The sequence below is a fragment of the Patella vulgata genome, chromosome 5, assembly GCF_932274485.2.
Source record: "Patella vulgata chromosome 5, xgPatVulg1.2, whole genome shotgun sequence".
In the NCBI taxonomy this organism is placed as follows: domain Eukaryota; kingdom Metazoa; phylum Mollusca; class Gastropoda; family Patellidae; genus Patella; species Patella vulgata.
In genome coordinates, this window is record NC_065883.2 from 68,634,152 (window position 1) to 68,653,038 (window position 18,887).

Consider the following 18,887-nt stretch of genomic DNA (forward strand, 5'->3'; position numbering starts at 1 on the left):
AGTATTCGCTGGTAGGGAGAGTAATTAACGTTAATAGATCTAGTGGAATAACTTTCTTTTTGTCAGTGAATGCTAATTGATGAGAAGATTTCTGGCCATAGATATTTTCTGTAAAGGATACCAACAAGAAAAGCATTTTCGCGTGAATGAGATTTGTGTATGCAATAATTTTGCGATTGATTCAAGAGCAATGTGGTTTGCATGTAAAAGAAGTATTGAACCAGCGGTCTTATTTTAGATATAATTGGGAGCCGCTGTGGTTCAGTGAGTAAACACTGTCCTGCTAACAAGGCGGACCTGATTTAGTATAGTGTCTGGTTGTTTGGATGGTAAGAAAATCTCAGGTTCTGTGGACACATTGGCATGCACACAAAAGAAAACTTGACTCAATGACAATGACTCAGTGTCAAGGACAGTGTCTAGTCATTTGGATGGGAAGAAAACCCAATGTCCCTTGTACACATGGGCGTGCATGTAAAAGAAAACTTGACAATTAGAATTTGAAATAAAGAGCAGGCTGTAGGTTAAAATTTCCCTCATAGCACACTGTATGTCAGTCTTCATTATCCCAGTCGGAGCAGAAAAGTAGGATGTTAAATTACGTAACAGTGATATTTGCAGGTCTTGATTGACGGTGAAAATGTCCAATTGGAGAATTAACCTACCTGTCAATTTTCAAGGTATAAAATTAGAATTTCATAAAATTTAAAGGAGCTAAATCGCTAATATTTGGGACCTAGAAACTGACACAAATGGGTCGCAAAGCATACAATAATGTTATATGAATGTATATAAACTGATTTACATTCAATCGTTTCTGTTTTTACTGTAATTTCTAATCAGTTAGGTTTGGCGAAATACGCCAGAAGTCTCAATCGAATGTCAATCTCTAGCGTCTGGTTATTCCAGTCTACGCCGATAGTATTTATTGCGGATGCTCTCCAGATAAGAATATAGCGTCACCGTTTGACATGACTTATGGAATATGCCTAGCCTCGTTTTTCGAGTCCCTTATTACAAATAGCACTGAAACACATTATGGTACACGATTCATGTACCAATTCTAAAATGTTTATTTTGTCTTAAATATTTGATATCAGAAGGCCATCTTTTCCTGGTAAGATCACAACATCAATGTTGATTTAATCTGACAAATAATTCGTGTTTCCAATGTCGAAGATTTTGGATGATATTAAGTTAGAGACTTGGCTACTTTTAACTAAGAACACAAGAAACACTTAAAGATGCATTCCCGGGTATAAACTGTGTGATTTGATAATATGTTAATCTCAGAAATTAAATATTTAAATTTGTCACCAAAACGTTTTTTTTTCTGTAAACAAAATGTTATTTCAGTTAGAATAAGAGGGACCAGGGAATAGGGATAGCCTATATCACCCCTCTCCTCCTATTTCTTCTTGTGTATAAAATGTGTGTTTTGATCATATAGAAATGACCTATGTAAATTGGGGGGGGGGGGGATGGCCGAATGGTTAGCACGTGTGTGCTGTATCATAAGGCCTGTCATTGAGTCAACTGGTGTGGTTTCGAATCCCCAGTTGTACGTGACAAGGAGTAGGGTCGCAAGACCCCGACGCGCAAGCGAATTATTGAAATAAAATGGAACCATTTGTTAGTCCCGAAATGACCTAGTTTGTGTTGAGTGGACATTAAATCCCATTTCTCTCTCTCTCTCTCTTTCTCTCTCTCTCTCTCTCCTATATAAATTGTCGCTGAATTTTTCCGCTTCAATAAAATAGTTGATACAGTATTCTCTAAAATCTTTAATGCATTAGAATTCAATAGTATTTCATCTGAAATCCTATTGGTTCCATGTTGATAAATTCTTGTAATCGAAACATACTCGTTATAAGATGTTATTACCACTTTCTTTTGGTCATGTGGAATAATGATGTTTACTCAGTAGCCATCTTGGACTATCAGGACTGGTATTCTGTTCAAACACTAATTATCATGAACTGTTGTAACCGAGGACCTAGGCATTCATGTCAAGATTTGCCAGCTAGTCTTAAATGTTAAGACATTATCATATTTATAGCTGATTTAGATATTTATATTTTAAGTAATTCAAGTCTATGATTGATTTAATTCTCAAGCAGTTTCAGTCTTATGATTATTCCAAATGTTCAAAATTTAAGTAATTCATATTTATAATTAATTTAAATATGTATATATGAAAGACACATCTTTATCAAGTCATGTGATAAACAAGGCCGATGAAAATGGATTCTTGCAGCATTGGGTAGTTTTCATCCAATTCAATTGGTTTGAGAGGTATTTGAAGCTTACATTTGACAGATAAATTAGTTTGAATATGTTTTTAGTCAAACTATATGATAAAATCAAACAGTTTGTACACAGTAAGACATCTTTAAGTAATGAAAGTCTATAATTGGTGGGGTTGGATGGCCGAATGGTTAGCCCGTGTGCGCTGTATCATAAGGTCTGTCATTGAGTCAACTGACGTGGTTTCAATTCCCTGGTTGTACGTGACAAGGAGTAGGGTCGCCTGTCCAACCTCGTGGGTTTTCTCTGAGTCCTCCGGTTTCCTCCCACTGCTAAAGACCCCTATGTGCAAGCAAATTATTGAAATAAAATTGAACCATGTGTTAGACAAGAAATGACCTAGTTTGTGTCAGTGGACCTTAAACCCACCTCTCTCTCTCTCTCTCCCTCTCTCTTGTTTAAATTTTAAGTATTTTAGATATTATTTTTTCCGTGATTCCTTTTTATTAGCCTGTTTAAAAAAAAAAAATGAAGTATCTTTTAATATTGTTTGTACAGCTTCGTAAACATTATCTTGTGTGACAGACAAATTTTAAGATACATCATTATCTGACAAAAAATGTAATATTAAAAATAAAAAAAAAATAATAGTTTGAAGATTTTTGTTCTGTGATCCATCTTTTCTGTGCTTTTTAATGAAATATCACAAATATTGTTCATAACAAAATCAATTTCTTCTTTTCATCGAAATCAAAACTCACGTCAAGTTATTTTCTATAATGAATTTTAAAAAAAAATGTAAAGGTTATATTCATAATCGGATCTCGCGTTGAAGGTGTAATAGGTTTCTATTATCATCAGCCATTCAGCGTGACACTACGCAGTTTCCAAGTACATTAAAGAACAATAATGTAGAAGTTGGCATGAGAATCAATTACAGGAGAAAGTGGTCAGTAAACATTGAGTCTATTAGGTGATAAGCAGATATCGATTTTATCGATAATGTTGTTGATTAGGTCCAAATTAAAACTTATTTGATGGGAAGTAAACTTGTTAAGTCATTAGATGAAATAATGTCCAAGATACCTGTCAGATACACTCTCAAGAACAAATTCAGGCTTCGTCAGACACATTTCTTCTCTTTGGGGGATTTTTTCTGGGTTTTTTTCTGGATTTTAGAATTCATGTCCGACACAAATTTCAAAATTTAATGAGAGCTAGTTCGAGTTCACAAAGCATTCTCAGACTTGAGTTAAGAATTTACTCAACTTTCAATCACAATTTATGAGAAATATCTTTGATCTAGTAACAAAAAAACTTGTGAACCCCAGGGCCTGGTTGGGTACTACATCTAAACATTTCTTTTAAAAAGGGGGAGGGATTAGGTGTCCAACTTACCTAACTCGCATGCACTGTGGATTATATAAGATCTGCCATTTAATCAGATATCATGGTTTCAATATTCCTGTGAACGTGTTCGCTTGAGTGCAAAAGAACCCTTGAAAGTGGAAATTTGATGAAGAGTATATGGAAATCTTGTCATCCAGTTAAAATTACCCATATTGTACACTGCATTGCATCGTCTTGTCTTCATCAGTCTGGTTGTCACAGAAAAAACCCATTTCATTTCATGTGGACTCTCACTTACGGGGGAAGACCAACGGTTTTCAACAAGGTGTCCATAAATCTAAAAATCTTAAATATATATTGCAAGCTGTCAGTCAAACCACGTGATGTAAACAATTAGCCATGTAGCTTGAATTGAGGCCCAGCATACTGTTCAGTATGAGTGAATTTACGCGACGGCTTTGTGTACTAAACGTTAAAAAACATAAATTCGTGTTTATAATATCCTAATAAAACAGCCCATTTGATCAGATTTTTGGCCAAAGGACGACGCGTGAACACAATACAGCAGTAATTTTAAGCCAAATCGTATGCTTACTATAGAGCCCAGTGTGCGTGTTGAACCAACTATGTCACTTCCGGTTTTAATAAAAATTCATTTTTGCTTACAAAAGCTTTTTTGCTTGTGCTACAGAGGGGATTATTTATCAATATATATTTAAGGTTTATGGAAACCTTGTTGAAAATCGTTGGTCTTCCCCTTTAAAGGAAATCTTCCATTAAGATAACCGTTGTATTTAATTGTAAGCAAGTTAATGTCAATTGTTTAGTAATTTGAACTGGATACACAGGACACAATACTGTGGACTACAATTACTGAGAAAGGTTTCGACTAGGCCTCTCTAGTCTTCATCAAGAAAATGACACAGTTTCACACTCATGGCAATCTTCTTCTTCTTATTGCTCTGTAGGGATTCCCCGGGAGGGGTGATTGAATGGTCTTCCTGAAAAGCCTAAGGCTACGCTAATTCGAGAACAATCGACATTGAACTTGGCATACTTGTTCTTCGAACAATTATGCATCGATTGACAGATTTTGATTTCTCTTATGACCTCACAATTCTAAAATGGCTGGTTCATAGTACAGTACGGTAGTATAGTTGTTTATAATTATATCATTTCCACAATTTTACAGAATGAACGAATTTGTGAACTATATGAATTTCCCAAAGGAAGAATCAGTATTTAACATTTATTATTTGGCAGTCATATTTGAAGACAAAATTTCATTGACATTTTGATTAGAAAGAAAACTTTTATGAATTTCACTTTTTACAAAGGAAAAAAGAATGACTTTGATCAAATGTTTTCATTGAAAAAAAAAATCCTTCAGAGCTTACAGTGAACTTGTTTCAGAAGATTGCATTTAATATTAAACACGATAACATGAAACAAAAAGCATAATGTCTTTGATCTCATTGTTAAAAAATAAGTCAGTATCGTTTTTCATCTTAGAAATTTTGATTGAAAGTTGAATTTCTAGAAGCTAATGAAATTAATTTTGAGCATATTGAAAAGTTTGTGGTAAATTTAATGAAATCCTAAATCATTGAGCCATGTTTCTTTAAGTACATGTATGTGTTGACTGGTGTTGTGCATGTAGTAGAATATGCTGAGAGCTGTACTTAAAATGAAAGAACTTTGTCGTACCCCAGTTACTTAGTGACTAATTGTGCTGCTTCAACCTTGGGGGTAATCGCAGTGTCGGCTGAGAAAGTACTTCAGGATTTTCCTCTGTGGTTTTTCCTTGTTGTTGAAGTAAGGGAAAGTGTCTAGTTGTTCGGATGGGGCTAGAATCTGATGCCCTGTGTACACATTGCATGGCATGTATGTAAAAGAACCCTTATGAAGTTGAATTATAAATAAGAGTAGGCCGTAGTGCCGATGTCCAAGAAGGATTTACCTCAAAGAGGTCGACATTAGTAGATGTTACACAATCAGACTAACTGATGTTATGCAAAAAAATTTAAATCTAGCTTGTTATGTTGTAAAGATCACACAACGTTTAGTTTTGGATACGAAATCCAGTTGGTAAGACAAACATTTCCGTACCTGTTATTTTCTTATTTATTAAGAATGATTGTGATTGGCTAATCCCTGGAGGCGATGGTGTTTGAACAATGGTATAAAGTGTAATATAAATTGCCGCGTTGAAGAATGACTTCCGGCTGATGGGTAATGGATCAATACCGTCTTTGTCTGCGTTGTAAGACTTCATTTTGTATAATAATCAAGTTAGTGTATTAGCTGAAGTCTTTTGAAATAAAGTTCCGGCCACATTTATGTGAAATTTTGTTCTTTATGAACACCTAGTAAATATTTTGCTGCCATTTTTTTTTGTTGCAGGGGAAAAACTAATTTAAAAAGTATTTGAATGCTCATCTCTCAACACTTGACTGGCTATATATAGTTTTCATTAGATTTTGTTTTCTATTCTTTGCAAGGAGAAAGTAATTCAAAACCAAAAAATGCTTAGATACTTTTCTCAAATATTTGTTTTTAAATTTTAAACATACATTATGCAAGAGCTTAATCTGCGTATTGCAGGTCTTTCTTTAGGATTGAAATGTTTTCTAAATTATTAATTAGACATTAATTAACTTATCCAGGCCATAATCAACTCTCGATGCCATCGTATTTCTCCGATATTAAATAGATTAGAACAGTTCAGCCATATTTTGATTTAAGTTCAGCCATATTTTGATTTAAGCTAAAAATGGAGGAGCGAGACTTAGCTTCAAACAACTAGTACGGTGGTTGAAATTATTGCACACGTCTTGTCAAACCTTCAACGGCTATAATATCTTCGCTCGCAATAGGGTAATTTGAATGAACTTTTCAAATTATTCATTTTACATTATCTATTTTCGAACTATTATATCTATAGCTAGGTCTTTATCTAAATCTTACACATGCGCACTGTATCATAAAGTCTGTCATTGAGTCAACTGGCGTGGTTTTGATTCCCAGGTTGTACGTGACAAGGAGTAGGGTCGCCTGTCCAACCTCGTGGGTTTTCTCCAGGTTCTCCGGTTTCCTCCCACTGCTAAATACCCCTATGCGCAAGCGAATTATTGAAATTAAATTGAACCATGTGTTAGTCCCAAAATGACCTAGTTTGTGTCGAGTGGACGTTAAACCCCATCTCTCTCTCTCTCTCTCTCTCTCTCTCTCTCTAAATCTTACATGTATCTTTAAATAAACATAGTTCTATACTAAACTTACGCTATCTGTCAACAATTATTTCTGCTTGAGAACAGACACTATAAACTAGTTGACCGACATTTTTAAGTATATTTCGAGAATTTTGAGAAGTATTTATTCTGCTTCCACTATTTTAATAAGATTGAAAACGGTTTTATTAATCATTTTGTATATAACAGATTTGAATTGGAGTTAGACCGCATTACAAAACAGTAAACTAATTGTTGGATATGGCAGTCATTTAGGGCAGAGATCTGTTCTCGAAGTAAAGTAGATAGTTGTCTGTGTGTAGAATGGCTATTCATTTGACCCAAATGGTGTAGAAGAGTATAGTTCTCTGTGTAGAATGGCTATATATTTGACCCAAATAGTGTAGAAGTGTATGACTTAATTCATTTTATAGAACTGCCTTGGGCCATGCCTATTTAAGTTTCTGTTCTTCCGAAACACCTGTTAAATTTTTTCCCCCTAATAATTTAAATTCCAGTAGTCTTTGGTTGCGCTGTACAAACGCTTTTACACTCGGCAAAGAACCGCAGATTACGCCTATACAATTGCGATGCACCACCGATTTACTTATTAGGAAATCTTGACGCTTTTAAAAAGAAGTTATCAAAATTGCGTTGTTCAAAGCGTGTTTAGAATTTTCAGTGTAAAGTTGTCCTTGTTTGAAGAAAATCAGATAAACATGAAAGAAACAGCTTCAGACTTTGAAATATTTGCATGATAAAACATTCTTCAAAGGCGTCGTCATGGGCAACGCCGTTGGTAATCCAGGCGGACTTAGTCATACACCCGAGGCTAGATGTAGGGTACTGGAATATGCTGAGGTTTGCCGAGTGACGCTTTTAGTCATTTTATAGAACTGTCTTGGGCCACACCAATTTAATTTTCTGTTCTTCGGAAACATCTGTTAAATTTTCTGTTAAATTTTTTTCCCCTATTCTTTGGGAAGAAGGCTAATAAATTAAATACCAAAAGTACTTGGTTGCGCTGTACAAACACTTTTAATCCAAATTTTTGAAATTTTAAACTAAACACTTTTCATGTGATTCAAGTGGCTATTTTATTTATGAAGACCTTGAAAAACTGAATATTATTTTGATTTGGCCTTATAGCCTTATATAAGGCATAACTTGAAAACTAACAATGAACGAAACCCAGACATTATACAGTCTAATATATTGTTACTTTCCTTAGAAAAACTCCAGTAAAAGCATTTAATAAAATTTGAGTGAAGTCTTTTTACTTTGATGAAAGTTTTATTCGATGATAAACTCGTCAATAAGACGTATAGAGCTTTGATAATCTGCGAGAGATAAAACATGAAAAAGAAGTGGAGAGCTATATTTGGATTATGGGCTTGAATCATCAGAAACAGTCGCAGAAACACAAATATGGCAATATTTGAAATCGTGAGTGAAAACAGTTCACATGATAACAAGATTTACTCCAAAAAGTGGATTTTGATCTTTTTGTTGTAATTCGTCAATATTGAGTTAAGATCCACTACTGGGATGATTGAGTCTCATCGTATTGTTCGTGGGTTTAGAAGAAAAATTTCACGTCAATTGGAAAACCATTCATTGAGAAATGAAATGAAATGAATTGGGTTTTAACGACCTACTGCTCCGAACTGGGCTAATGAAGATGGGCATTCGCCATACAGTGTGCTATGAGGGAAATTCCCGGACAGTGGCACTACAGCCTACTCTTTTATCGATTCCAACTGTCAAGTGATCTTTTACATCCACGCCAATGTGGTTTTTCGTCCCATCCGAACAACTAGACAGCTGTTCTTGTCAGGCCCTCTTTCCTGCATCACTGACAAGGGGGAATCCTGGCAGAAAATCTGGATGAACTTTCTCAGCCTATGCGGGGTTTGAACACCCGATCTCCTGGCTAGCGAGCTCACATCTTACCCACTTGGCCACCGGGATCCCCCATTTATTGAGAATATCGTAGTTTAAAACATGTTTGTCAAAGAAGGACGACATAGAAAGGAAGAGGATTTGGCATATGATCAACACAGGCTAAGCCACTGACTAACATATGGCATATTATCAATACTGGGACCAGAGATTTTTGTCGATAAAGAATGAAGAGGAAAGAAGTTTACAATCTTGTCAGTACATTACTTTGGTCATTTTGATACCAATTTTGCATAAGTGGTTTAAACATGTGCTTTAAATCACAAGGCCTGTCATATCAAGTGGCCTGATTTTGATCCCAATCTTGTATGTTAGCCAATGAAACGGTCTGTTTCAGCGATTTTTTGGCGGGAGGTGTTTAGAACTGTGGGTAACGCACTAGAAACATTGTTGATTTGTTAATCAAATCTCCGACATGGTATTGTCAAAAGCCACTCATATGACCTATGACGCAACCTCCCACTACAACTGGTCAGAACTTCATGTAGTAAGACAATCAAAAGTATAAAAAAAAAGAACAAAATATAGATCTGTATTTTTAATCTGATCGGTATTACTGCTGTCAATTCATAACAATGTGCAAATAGTGTGAGGTGCACAGAACTATGGGTAACCCACTAGAAACATCAACTCTGATTGGTTAATCGAATGTCTGACATCATAGGGTCAAAAGTCACTGGTATGGTACTGACACGACCCCCCACTACAACTGGTCAGATTTTCATGTAGGAGGGGCCATTGAAAGTATAAAAAATAAGAAATGAAATATTAATCAGATAGATAGTACTACTGTCCAGATAAACTTTTACTCTTAACACACTGCAAATAGCTTATTTTCTCGTCTTCATTAGTCTGGTCGGTGCAGACAAAGAGGATGTCAAACCGGATTTCATTTCATTTCCATGTTTATAAAGATAGTTTAATACCACTTGATACTAGGGATGAAAATATTCCCAATGTCTCATCAGGATATGGCCAACATATTTCCGTATTGACCGTTTAAATGATCTATGACTTGAGTATATAATGAAGTGAAATATCTAGGGGCTAAATGATGGAACTCTCTGTGAAGACGATTTATGGAAGATATGCTGTATTGACATTCACTTTAGGTCTTAAAAGACTTTTTCTTTATGAGAAATTGTTATCAGTCTGGGTCCTGGCAGAGTTAAAAGTTTCAAATTCAAGTAAGTTTGAAAGGTCAAAGGCCAGTTTCTTTTAGTCTAGTTTGATTTCTCATAGTGACAAAAAAAAAAAGCCCTTCAAAATCTCGACCAAAAGACAGAGAGAGAGAAATGGGGTTTAACGTCCACTCGACACAAACTAGGTCATTTCGGGACTAACACATGGTTTAATTTTTATTTTAATAATTCGCTTGCGCGTAGGGGTCTTTAGCAGTGGGAGGAAACCGGAGAACCTGGAGTAAACCCACGAGGTTGGACAGGCGACCCTACTCTTTGTCACGTACAACCGGGGATTCGAAACCACGCCAGTTGACTCAATGACAGATTTTATGGTACAGCGCGCACATGCTAACCATTCAGCCATCCAACCCCCCACCAAAAGACAGTAACATCGATATGATAATTCAAAAGAAGTGAAAACATTTTCGATTCCGATAGATGAGATATTTAAGGGATTTCTAACGCTAACTATGAAACAAGTTCTACATATCCAGGTGGTGGGCTGGGGGTGGACCGACGAATGGTAACAGTGTGCGCACTGTATCATAAGGTCTGTCATTGAATCAACTGGCGTGGTTTCGAATCTCTGGTTGTACGTGACAAGGAGTAGGGGCGTCTGTCCAACCTCGTGGGTTTTCTTCGGGTCCTCCGGTTTTCTCCCTCTACATGAAAGCGAATTATTGAAATGAAATTGAACTATATGTTAGTCCCGAAATGACCTAGTTTGTGTCAAGTGGACTTAAATCCCATCTCTCTCTCTCGCTCTTTCCATATCCAATCGATTAGCCCAGTTGGAGAAGAAAAGTTATACTTTTAATCCCATTTCTTTCATTAATTCTTTATCCAATTGTATGATTACATGCCATGTGTTGTTGGGCAGGCAACCCTACTCTTTGTTACGTAAAATCTTGGAGTCGAAACAACGCCCCTTGACTCAATGGCAGACCTTGTAAACTAAAGTGAAGGCGTTACCCCATTTGACCACCCATCAGAGAGATATATTAGAAGATTATGCAGTCAGTGTGGTAGAGATTAATGAAGATAAAGTGAAGATATTTTCTGGTATATGGAGTTGACTGTGTGGTATGAGAGATTTAAATGAACTGGAAGATTAGTTCATGGTGTGGAGGTAGATGAAGATAAAACAGGATCAGGACATGTGGAAATAATGTAAAATAGATTGCTGTTAGTTATTGGAAACTGGTGGTCTGAAAGATACCTGTAGTACAAGTTAATCATCTATAGTCTTGAAACACCAGACATTTAAAGATACTGGTAGCCTTGAAATATCAGACATTTAAAGATACCTCTAGAACTATAGTTAATGACCTATAGTCTTGAAACACCAGACATTTAGAAAGTACCTCTTATAGACTTGATTCACCAGACATTTAGAGATCAAATGAAATGAAATGAAAATGAAATGAAATGGGGTTTAACGTCCTACTGTTCTGCTCCTATACTGGGCTAATGAAGACGGGCATACGCCATACAGTGTGATATGAGGGAAATTTTGCCCGGGCAGCGGCACTATCGCCTACTCTTATATCAAATTCCAACTGCCAAGGGATCTTTTACATGCATTCCAATGTATACATGGGACCTCGGTTTTTCGTATCATCCGAAGGACTAGACAGCTGACCTTGGCTTTAGTTATATCATATTAACAATAACCTTAAATTATTCTCATTATCAAAAATCTCAAATGATATAATGTGAAATGAGTTCACAGTCAGAGACCTTGTTTTTCAGCCCATCAGAAGGACTGGACACTTTTCTTTGCCTGATTGTTTGTTCTGCCCTACTGATGAGGTAACCTGGCAGAAAAACCTTGAGGAACAGTTTTGATGAACACTGGGATCGAACCTGGTACCTCCTAGCCATACTCACCTAGTCAGAGTTACAAGGAGTAGGATCGCCTGTCCAACCTCGTGGGTTTTCTCCTGGTCCTCCGGTTTCCTCCCACTGCTAAAGACCCCTACGCGCAAGCGAATTATTGAAATAAAATTGAACCATATGTTAGTCCCGAAATGACCTAGTTTGTGTTGAGTGGACGTTAAACCCCATTTCTCACTCTCTCTCTCTGACAGTTCTCCGGCTGGTCAAGTTCACTGTGAGTCAGTTAAGACCAAGCTCCATGGTCATACACACAGTTTTACTTTAAAAACGTTTGTTAAATATCATTGTAACTCATAAATTTATATCACTGTAATGCAGAATCAGTGGTCTGGATATTGGACACTATTCGTTCATATGTAATATTTGTTCAACCAGTGAGATGTGATCGTTTTCATACTTTAAGTGTAATGAAGTTGAAAGCATTATTTACAGAGCTGAGTGCCCTATAACTTGCGGCACTAGATCAATCTTGACTTGAGTATCATATACATGGACCATCTTTAATTGACCAGACGGACAATCACGTCTGCTGGGCTAAATAATCAGTTGAAATGGAATTAACTGTATAAAAACAGTCTGTCAAATAGTAAGTCATTTATTCGACCCTGTAAAATTAATAACGAAACAAGCAACAATTGATGGAACATGGAGACCGATACAGATTATAGATGAATACACCATAGATCTGTTACTATTATTTTCATTCAGTTGTATCATCATGAAGATTTCCAATATAATTAATATTAGATGTTATTGTCATTCATCATACATAATCATCATCAGTCATCATTCAGTATTATGTACCATCATCATTCATCATATATAATCATCATTCAGTATTATGTACCATCATCAGATCATCATTCAGTATTATGTACCATCATCAGTCATCATTCAGTATTATGTACCACCATCATATATAATCATCATTCATCATATATCATCATCATTCATCATATATCATCATCATTCAGTATTATGTACCATCATCAGATCATCATTCAGTATTATGTACCATCATCAGTCATCATTCAGTATTATGTACCATCATCATTCATCATATATAATCATCGTTCATCATATATCATCATCAAATCATCATTCAGTATTATGTACCATCATCAGATGATCATCATCATTCAGTATTATGTACCATCATCATCATTCATATATAATCATCATTTGGTATTACGTACCTGTGTCGCAGGTTTTGATTATAGGTTAATCTGCCAAAAGCAATCTCAATTATTCTATGTGTCCACTTAGACCAAGATTAGAATAAAGATTTAAAATATGAAGCGCAACAAAATGTTGGTGTAATTTGAATTAAACTGCGAGTTTCAAATGCTTCCATCTGCAACCTTGATATGTAAAGCTATTGGACTTTTTCAAAAATGTTGAGTCAAAACTTTCAGACAGGGTAAATAAAATTCAACTGTAAATTAGAGACTTGTTGTATGAATGTGAATCCTGTCACCACTGGGGGTGGTGGATGGCTGAATGGTTAGCGTGCGTGCGCTGTATCATAAAGTCTGTCATTGAGTCGACTGGCATGGTTTTGAATCCCCGGTTGTACGTGACAAGGAGTAGGGTCGCCTGTCCAACCTCTTGGGTTTTCTCTGGGTCCTCCGGTTTCCTTCCACTCCTAAAGACCCCTATGCGCAAGCGAATTATTGAAATAAAATTAAACCATATGTTAGTCCCAAAATGACCTAGTTGTGTCTAGTGGACGTTAAACCCCATTTCTCTCTCTCTCTCTCTCCTGTCACCACTGGGACACCTGGTGTTTAAATGATTGTCTCTCTCTCTCTCTGGGGATCACGTGGGTAAGACGCTGGCTCGCTAGCCTGGAGGTCTGGTGTTCGATCCCAGCATTGGCCGAGAAAGTTCATCCGATTTTCCGACTTGGTTCCCCTTTGTCAGGGTTGCAGGACGGAGGGCCTGACAAGGACAGCTGTCTAGTCGTTCGGATGAGACGAAAAACCGAGGTCCCGTGTACACATTGGCGTGTACACATAAAAGATCCCTTGACAAGCCGTAGTGCCGCTGTCTGGGCAAAATTTCCCTCATAGCAGACTGTATGGCGTATGCCCGTCTTCATTAGCCCAGTTCGGAGCAGAACAGTAGGACGTTAACCCCATTTCATTTCATTTCATTTTGCCAAAAGCAATCTCAATTATTCTATGTGTCCAATTAGACCAAGAGGAGACTAAAGAATGAAAATATGAAGCGGAACAAAATGTTGGTGTAATTTGAATTAAACTGCGAGTTTCAAATGCTTCCATCTGCAACCTTGATATGTAAAGCTATTGGACTTTTTCAAAAAGTTGAGTCAAAACTTTCAGACAGGGGAAATAAGATTCAACTGTAAATTAGAGGCTTGTTGTATGAATGTGAATCCTGTCACCACTGGAATATGTGGTGTTTAAATGATTGTCTCTCTCTCTCTCTCTCTCTCTCTCTCTCTCTCTGTATGAATTCTATGGTTTATCTACTTTAATATTTATCTAATGAAGAACACTTCAGTATGGATCATTCGATCCATTGTTTTCAAATTCCTGTTAGACACAGATTCTACACACACTTTGTATGAATTCTATGTTTGATAAAGAGCTGAGAACGGATGAGATGTTATGCGGTGAGCAACTGCTCTCAATAAAATGTCTTTATGTGATGAGCATCTGCTTGCAATAAAACACTAGTACAGGTTGTTACATTCTCTTCATTCAGGTTGAACGAAACAGCTGACTCAGATTAGTTCAACCAATCAATGGTCCTCGTTATTTTACACCATGTGTTTTCTGTTTCTACCGTCACTAATGATTTTTGTAGTGGCATGGTGAAGGCAGTAATTAAGTTATCGTTTCACTATTACTATTTGTTTCGTTAGTATGGTTTCATGTACTGACCTATTTTTAAAAGAAATCCACCAAAGGCAAAAGTTGTGCAAGCTAGATTAATTTGTTGTTTTTCATCAGATTTTAATCATTCTATTTTGTACAATTCTGTAAACAAACATTTTTTTGGTTGTCAACTAGTTAAAGAAAAGAGTTTGAAAACATTTGTGGGGGGTTGAAACCACTCCATTTGACCTAAACGACAGACCTTATGATCTTAAGCACACTCAATCTTCCTACTCGAATAATGATTATGGTCTTAATGGTGCTGAAATTAAAGTTGTTTCTCTTAGGAGCAAGTGGAGTTGGATGGCCGAATGGTTAGCACGTGCACGCTGTATCACATGGTCTGTCATTGAGTCAACTGGCGTGGTTTTGATTTCCCAGTTGTATTTTACAAGGAGTAGGGTCACCTGTCCAACCTCGTGAGTTTCCTCAGGGTTCTCCGTTTTCCTCCCTCTGTGTTGCGTCTAAACTCATTAATCCATGCATTCCACACATAGGCATAGTAATAAGTATATTAATTGTCCCTGACATAATAATCAATTAGGCACTCTAGAAATGGTAACATGAATTTTTACTGAATGTTGGTAGCAATAACTCAGGAAAAAAAAAAAGTCTTGTGTTGGAGAGAATGGCCGTGGGAATTATGATGCCTAAAAAGCCTGAATTTGTGGCTGACATTGTTAGTGTCATTATCGTAGAATCTTATCAATGCATCAGTGACATCGTGCAGTATTAGATTTCTGCTTTTTATTTATCTGAAGATTTACAGTTCGACAACCTTTATAGCCACCTTAGACGACTAACATGTGTGGGCTTATGCCTGGCAACCTATCTAATATCGGTTTTAAATCAATCTATTTTATTGATTTGTTTTTTTCAGGATACGTTAGCTAAAGAAGAGATGTTACGTTATTGTAAGAGTGGTCTGATCCCAACATCACACATACACCTACATGATGCAGAGAATATTCACCAAGCATGTAATATATTTAAAGTAAGTGTTGATTTATTTGTTGGAAACCGTGGTGACTCAGTGAGTAAGACGCTAGCTCGCTAATCAGGATATCTCTGATTCGCTCCCAGTGTTGTCCAAAAATTCCTCAGTCTTGCTTTCCCTTATCGAGAACCTTATCGATACCATGCCACTTGGGTTTCCCCAAATTCCTTCAGTTTCCCCCCCACTGCTAAAGACCCTTACATGCAAACAAATTATTGAAATAAAATTGAACCATATGTTAGTCCCAAAATGACCTAGTTGATGTCAAGTGGCCTTTAACCCCATTTCTTTTTCGCTCTCTGTATTACGACCAATCACAATAAGTCCTCTCTTGTCTTGTTCAGGTGGATTTATTATTCTCTAAATTATCCTGTTTATATGGCATTAAGGATGAGTTTCCTGAAGGTCATTTAGGTCTTCTAGTGCAACCTGAAAAATTATGATATTTCTTGTATGTGCAGTTCAAAATTTTGTTTTATATGTCTTTACTACACTAGGATCTGGAAGAGTTGTTATATTACTGGCATTCTAGTTGAAGTGAGGGATTAGCCAATGAAATGGTCTGTTACGGCGAGTTCTTGGCATTTGATGCACGGAACTGTGGGTAAACCACTAGAAATATCAACGCTAATTGATTAATCAATGTCTGATGTCATAGGGTCAAAAGCCGCTCGTACGACCCCTGACAAGACCTTCTAGTACAACTGGTCAGATCTTCTTGTAATGTAGGCCATCGAAAGTATAAAAAAACAAAACAAAATATAGATTTAATTGTATTTTAACCAGATTCGAAAAAATCAAATTATTTTTTTATATTAGGATATTTCCTATGACTTGAAAAATGAAATTCCAGCTCGATACTGAATGGTACATGTTGATTGTGACTTTGCCTTGAAAAACTAAACATATACATGACTTTATGGTAATAATAACATAGACAAATAAAACAAAAGTTTTCAGTCTTCATTAATTATTTATCAACTTTAACACCCCACAAATATACCCCTGTCTGTGTTAGTGTTATATATACATTTCATATCGACCACTGATCCTGTTATAAACTACTGTCTAGGCCACATGGGTTACAAAACACTATATAAATCGTGACCCTTAAATACAGAGTGTGCAGTGAAAAACCTTAAAGATTTTTCCGGCTAGATTTGTCATATGCCTATGTAGTGATAAGGGTCTCTGATCCGGTTACAAACTACTGTCTACGTCACATGGGTTACAAAACACTATAGAAATCTCAACTCTTAAATGCCGAGTACGCTGTGAAAAACCATGGACCTTATTATATAAGGTCCATGGAAAAACCTTCAAGATTTTTCCAGCTAGATTTCTGATTTGTCTGTGGTAAACCCTGTAATGGCTGTAAGGCTGACAAATGAAAATAGGCCTAGTCCTTCAGATGGGACTAAAAAGTGTACATATTGACATGCAGGTAAGAGAACCCTTGACAGATGGAAATTTAAGACACACTGGACACACTGCTGCCTGGGCTAAATTCTCCTATCTTGCTTCCCATAGTAAACCATAGAAATAAAAATGATTATATGCCTACCTCAGAATAACCTGAATTATTCTGTTGACAGGACAATAAACCCCATTTCATTCTATTATATCAAATATGTGGGGTTATACTATATATATCGGAAAACTACCGGAAAACACCATGTTATACTGAATACTGGAAAAACACTAAATACCGGAAAACACACTAAATACCGGAAAACACCCTAAATAGGTAACCCGGAGAAGGGCTATACTATAAACCAGAAACTAACCCTAACCCTAACCCAGGCACACAGAGGACCAGGCTCCTGGTTACCTATTTATGGTGCCAGTCTCCAGGTTACCTATTTAGGGTATTTTCCGGTATTTAGTGTGTTTTCCGGTATTCAGTATAAAATGGTGTTTTCCGGTAGTTTTCCAGTGTTTTTCGGTGATTTCTGGTATATAGTATTGCCGAATATGTGTGGTTTAAAGGTTGAAAACAAGACATTAATATTGATACTGCCCGAGGACATTAGTCCGAGTGTTGTTTCAATATATCACGCAATGTCTTGCTTGAGATCTATAAACAACTTTAATATAGACACTATCCCCCACCTGCGTTTTAATGAAATCCTCACGCGAGCCCAATGTTTCAATAAAGTATGATTGGCATGTGGTCTGTACTATTATTTGAAATAATGGTACGCCTGCCAACATCAAAGGATGATGTTACATCTGTAATGAAATGTTATTGAAATTAATGATAGAAATCGCTATGTAAACACTAGGACAATATAAAAGTACTACTGTTTAAATAATTAATACGTATTTACTGGTGATTGATATAAAATAAACAGTCATCATAAATAATTTATATACCATTAAATCTGAATGCATTAGCTGTGTAATTATTATTAAGCTACTGAATTTACTCGTCTGTAATTTAGGTTATTTCTATTGGTGATGAGAATGTTTCCGTTAATGGGATTTTTCTCCTGTAACGAGACCACATGCAGCCATTACTCGATTTTGCTGTATTCATCCGCTGGACATTTTGACCTTAGATGACATGGATTGTGTTTAATTTTGCTTTATTTATTCGGTGGACTATATGACAACTGATTATCATTGATTGTAGAAGAAACGATTGGCTTAAACCAAGGACGTCAATAAAGTAAAAATATGATATTCATATTTATATTCCATCTTCAGAATATTAATTAACCCATGGTTATAATTACAGGAATTAACCAAATATATTCGTGATGAATCCAAGGAAGAAACATCCATAGCAACCATACAACACATCATGAAAACAGGTCTTGAGAGAATTGAACTACGAGATGAAATATTGTGTCAGCTGATCAGACAGACCAATGATAATCCAGAACCAGAGTCACTACGTCAAGCCTGGGTTATGATGTGTTTGTTCACAGCCTCGTTCTCACCCAGTAAAAATCTTCATAAGGTAATGAATGAGTTCTGTCCCTTGACACAATTTTTACTGGAAATTATGGGATAATTGATTAAACGTTCCGGAATTAAATTCTGTCAAATCCAAAAACAGTGTCAATCGAGTGAAAAGGAGAATTTCGGAGTACAATGTGTGTGCCGTCTG

General features: G+C 36.3%; 1 protein-coding gene across 2 annotated transcripts in view; it reads left to right on the top strand.

Annotated features, from left to right (window-relative positions):
• Positions 1–18,887, top strand: part of LOC126821749 (unconventional myosin heavy chain 6) — a 198,123-nt gene that overhangs the window by 138,260 nt on the left and 40,976 nt on the right. For both annotated transcript variants that reach the window (XM_050550236.1, XM_056100850.1), the window contains 2 exons: positions 15,656–15,769; positions 18,513–18,737. In XM_050550236.1, the coding sequence (XP_050406193.1) occupies positions 15,656–15,769; positions 18,513–18,737 (339 nt within the window). The remainder of the gene's footprint in view (positions 1–15,655; positions 15,770–18,512; positions 18,738–18,887) is intronic.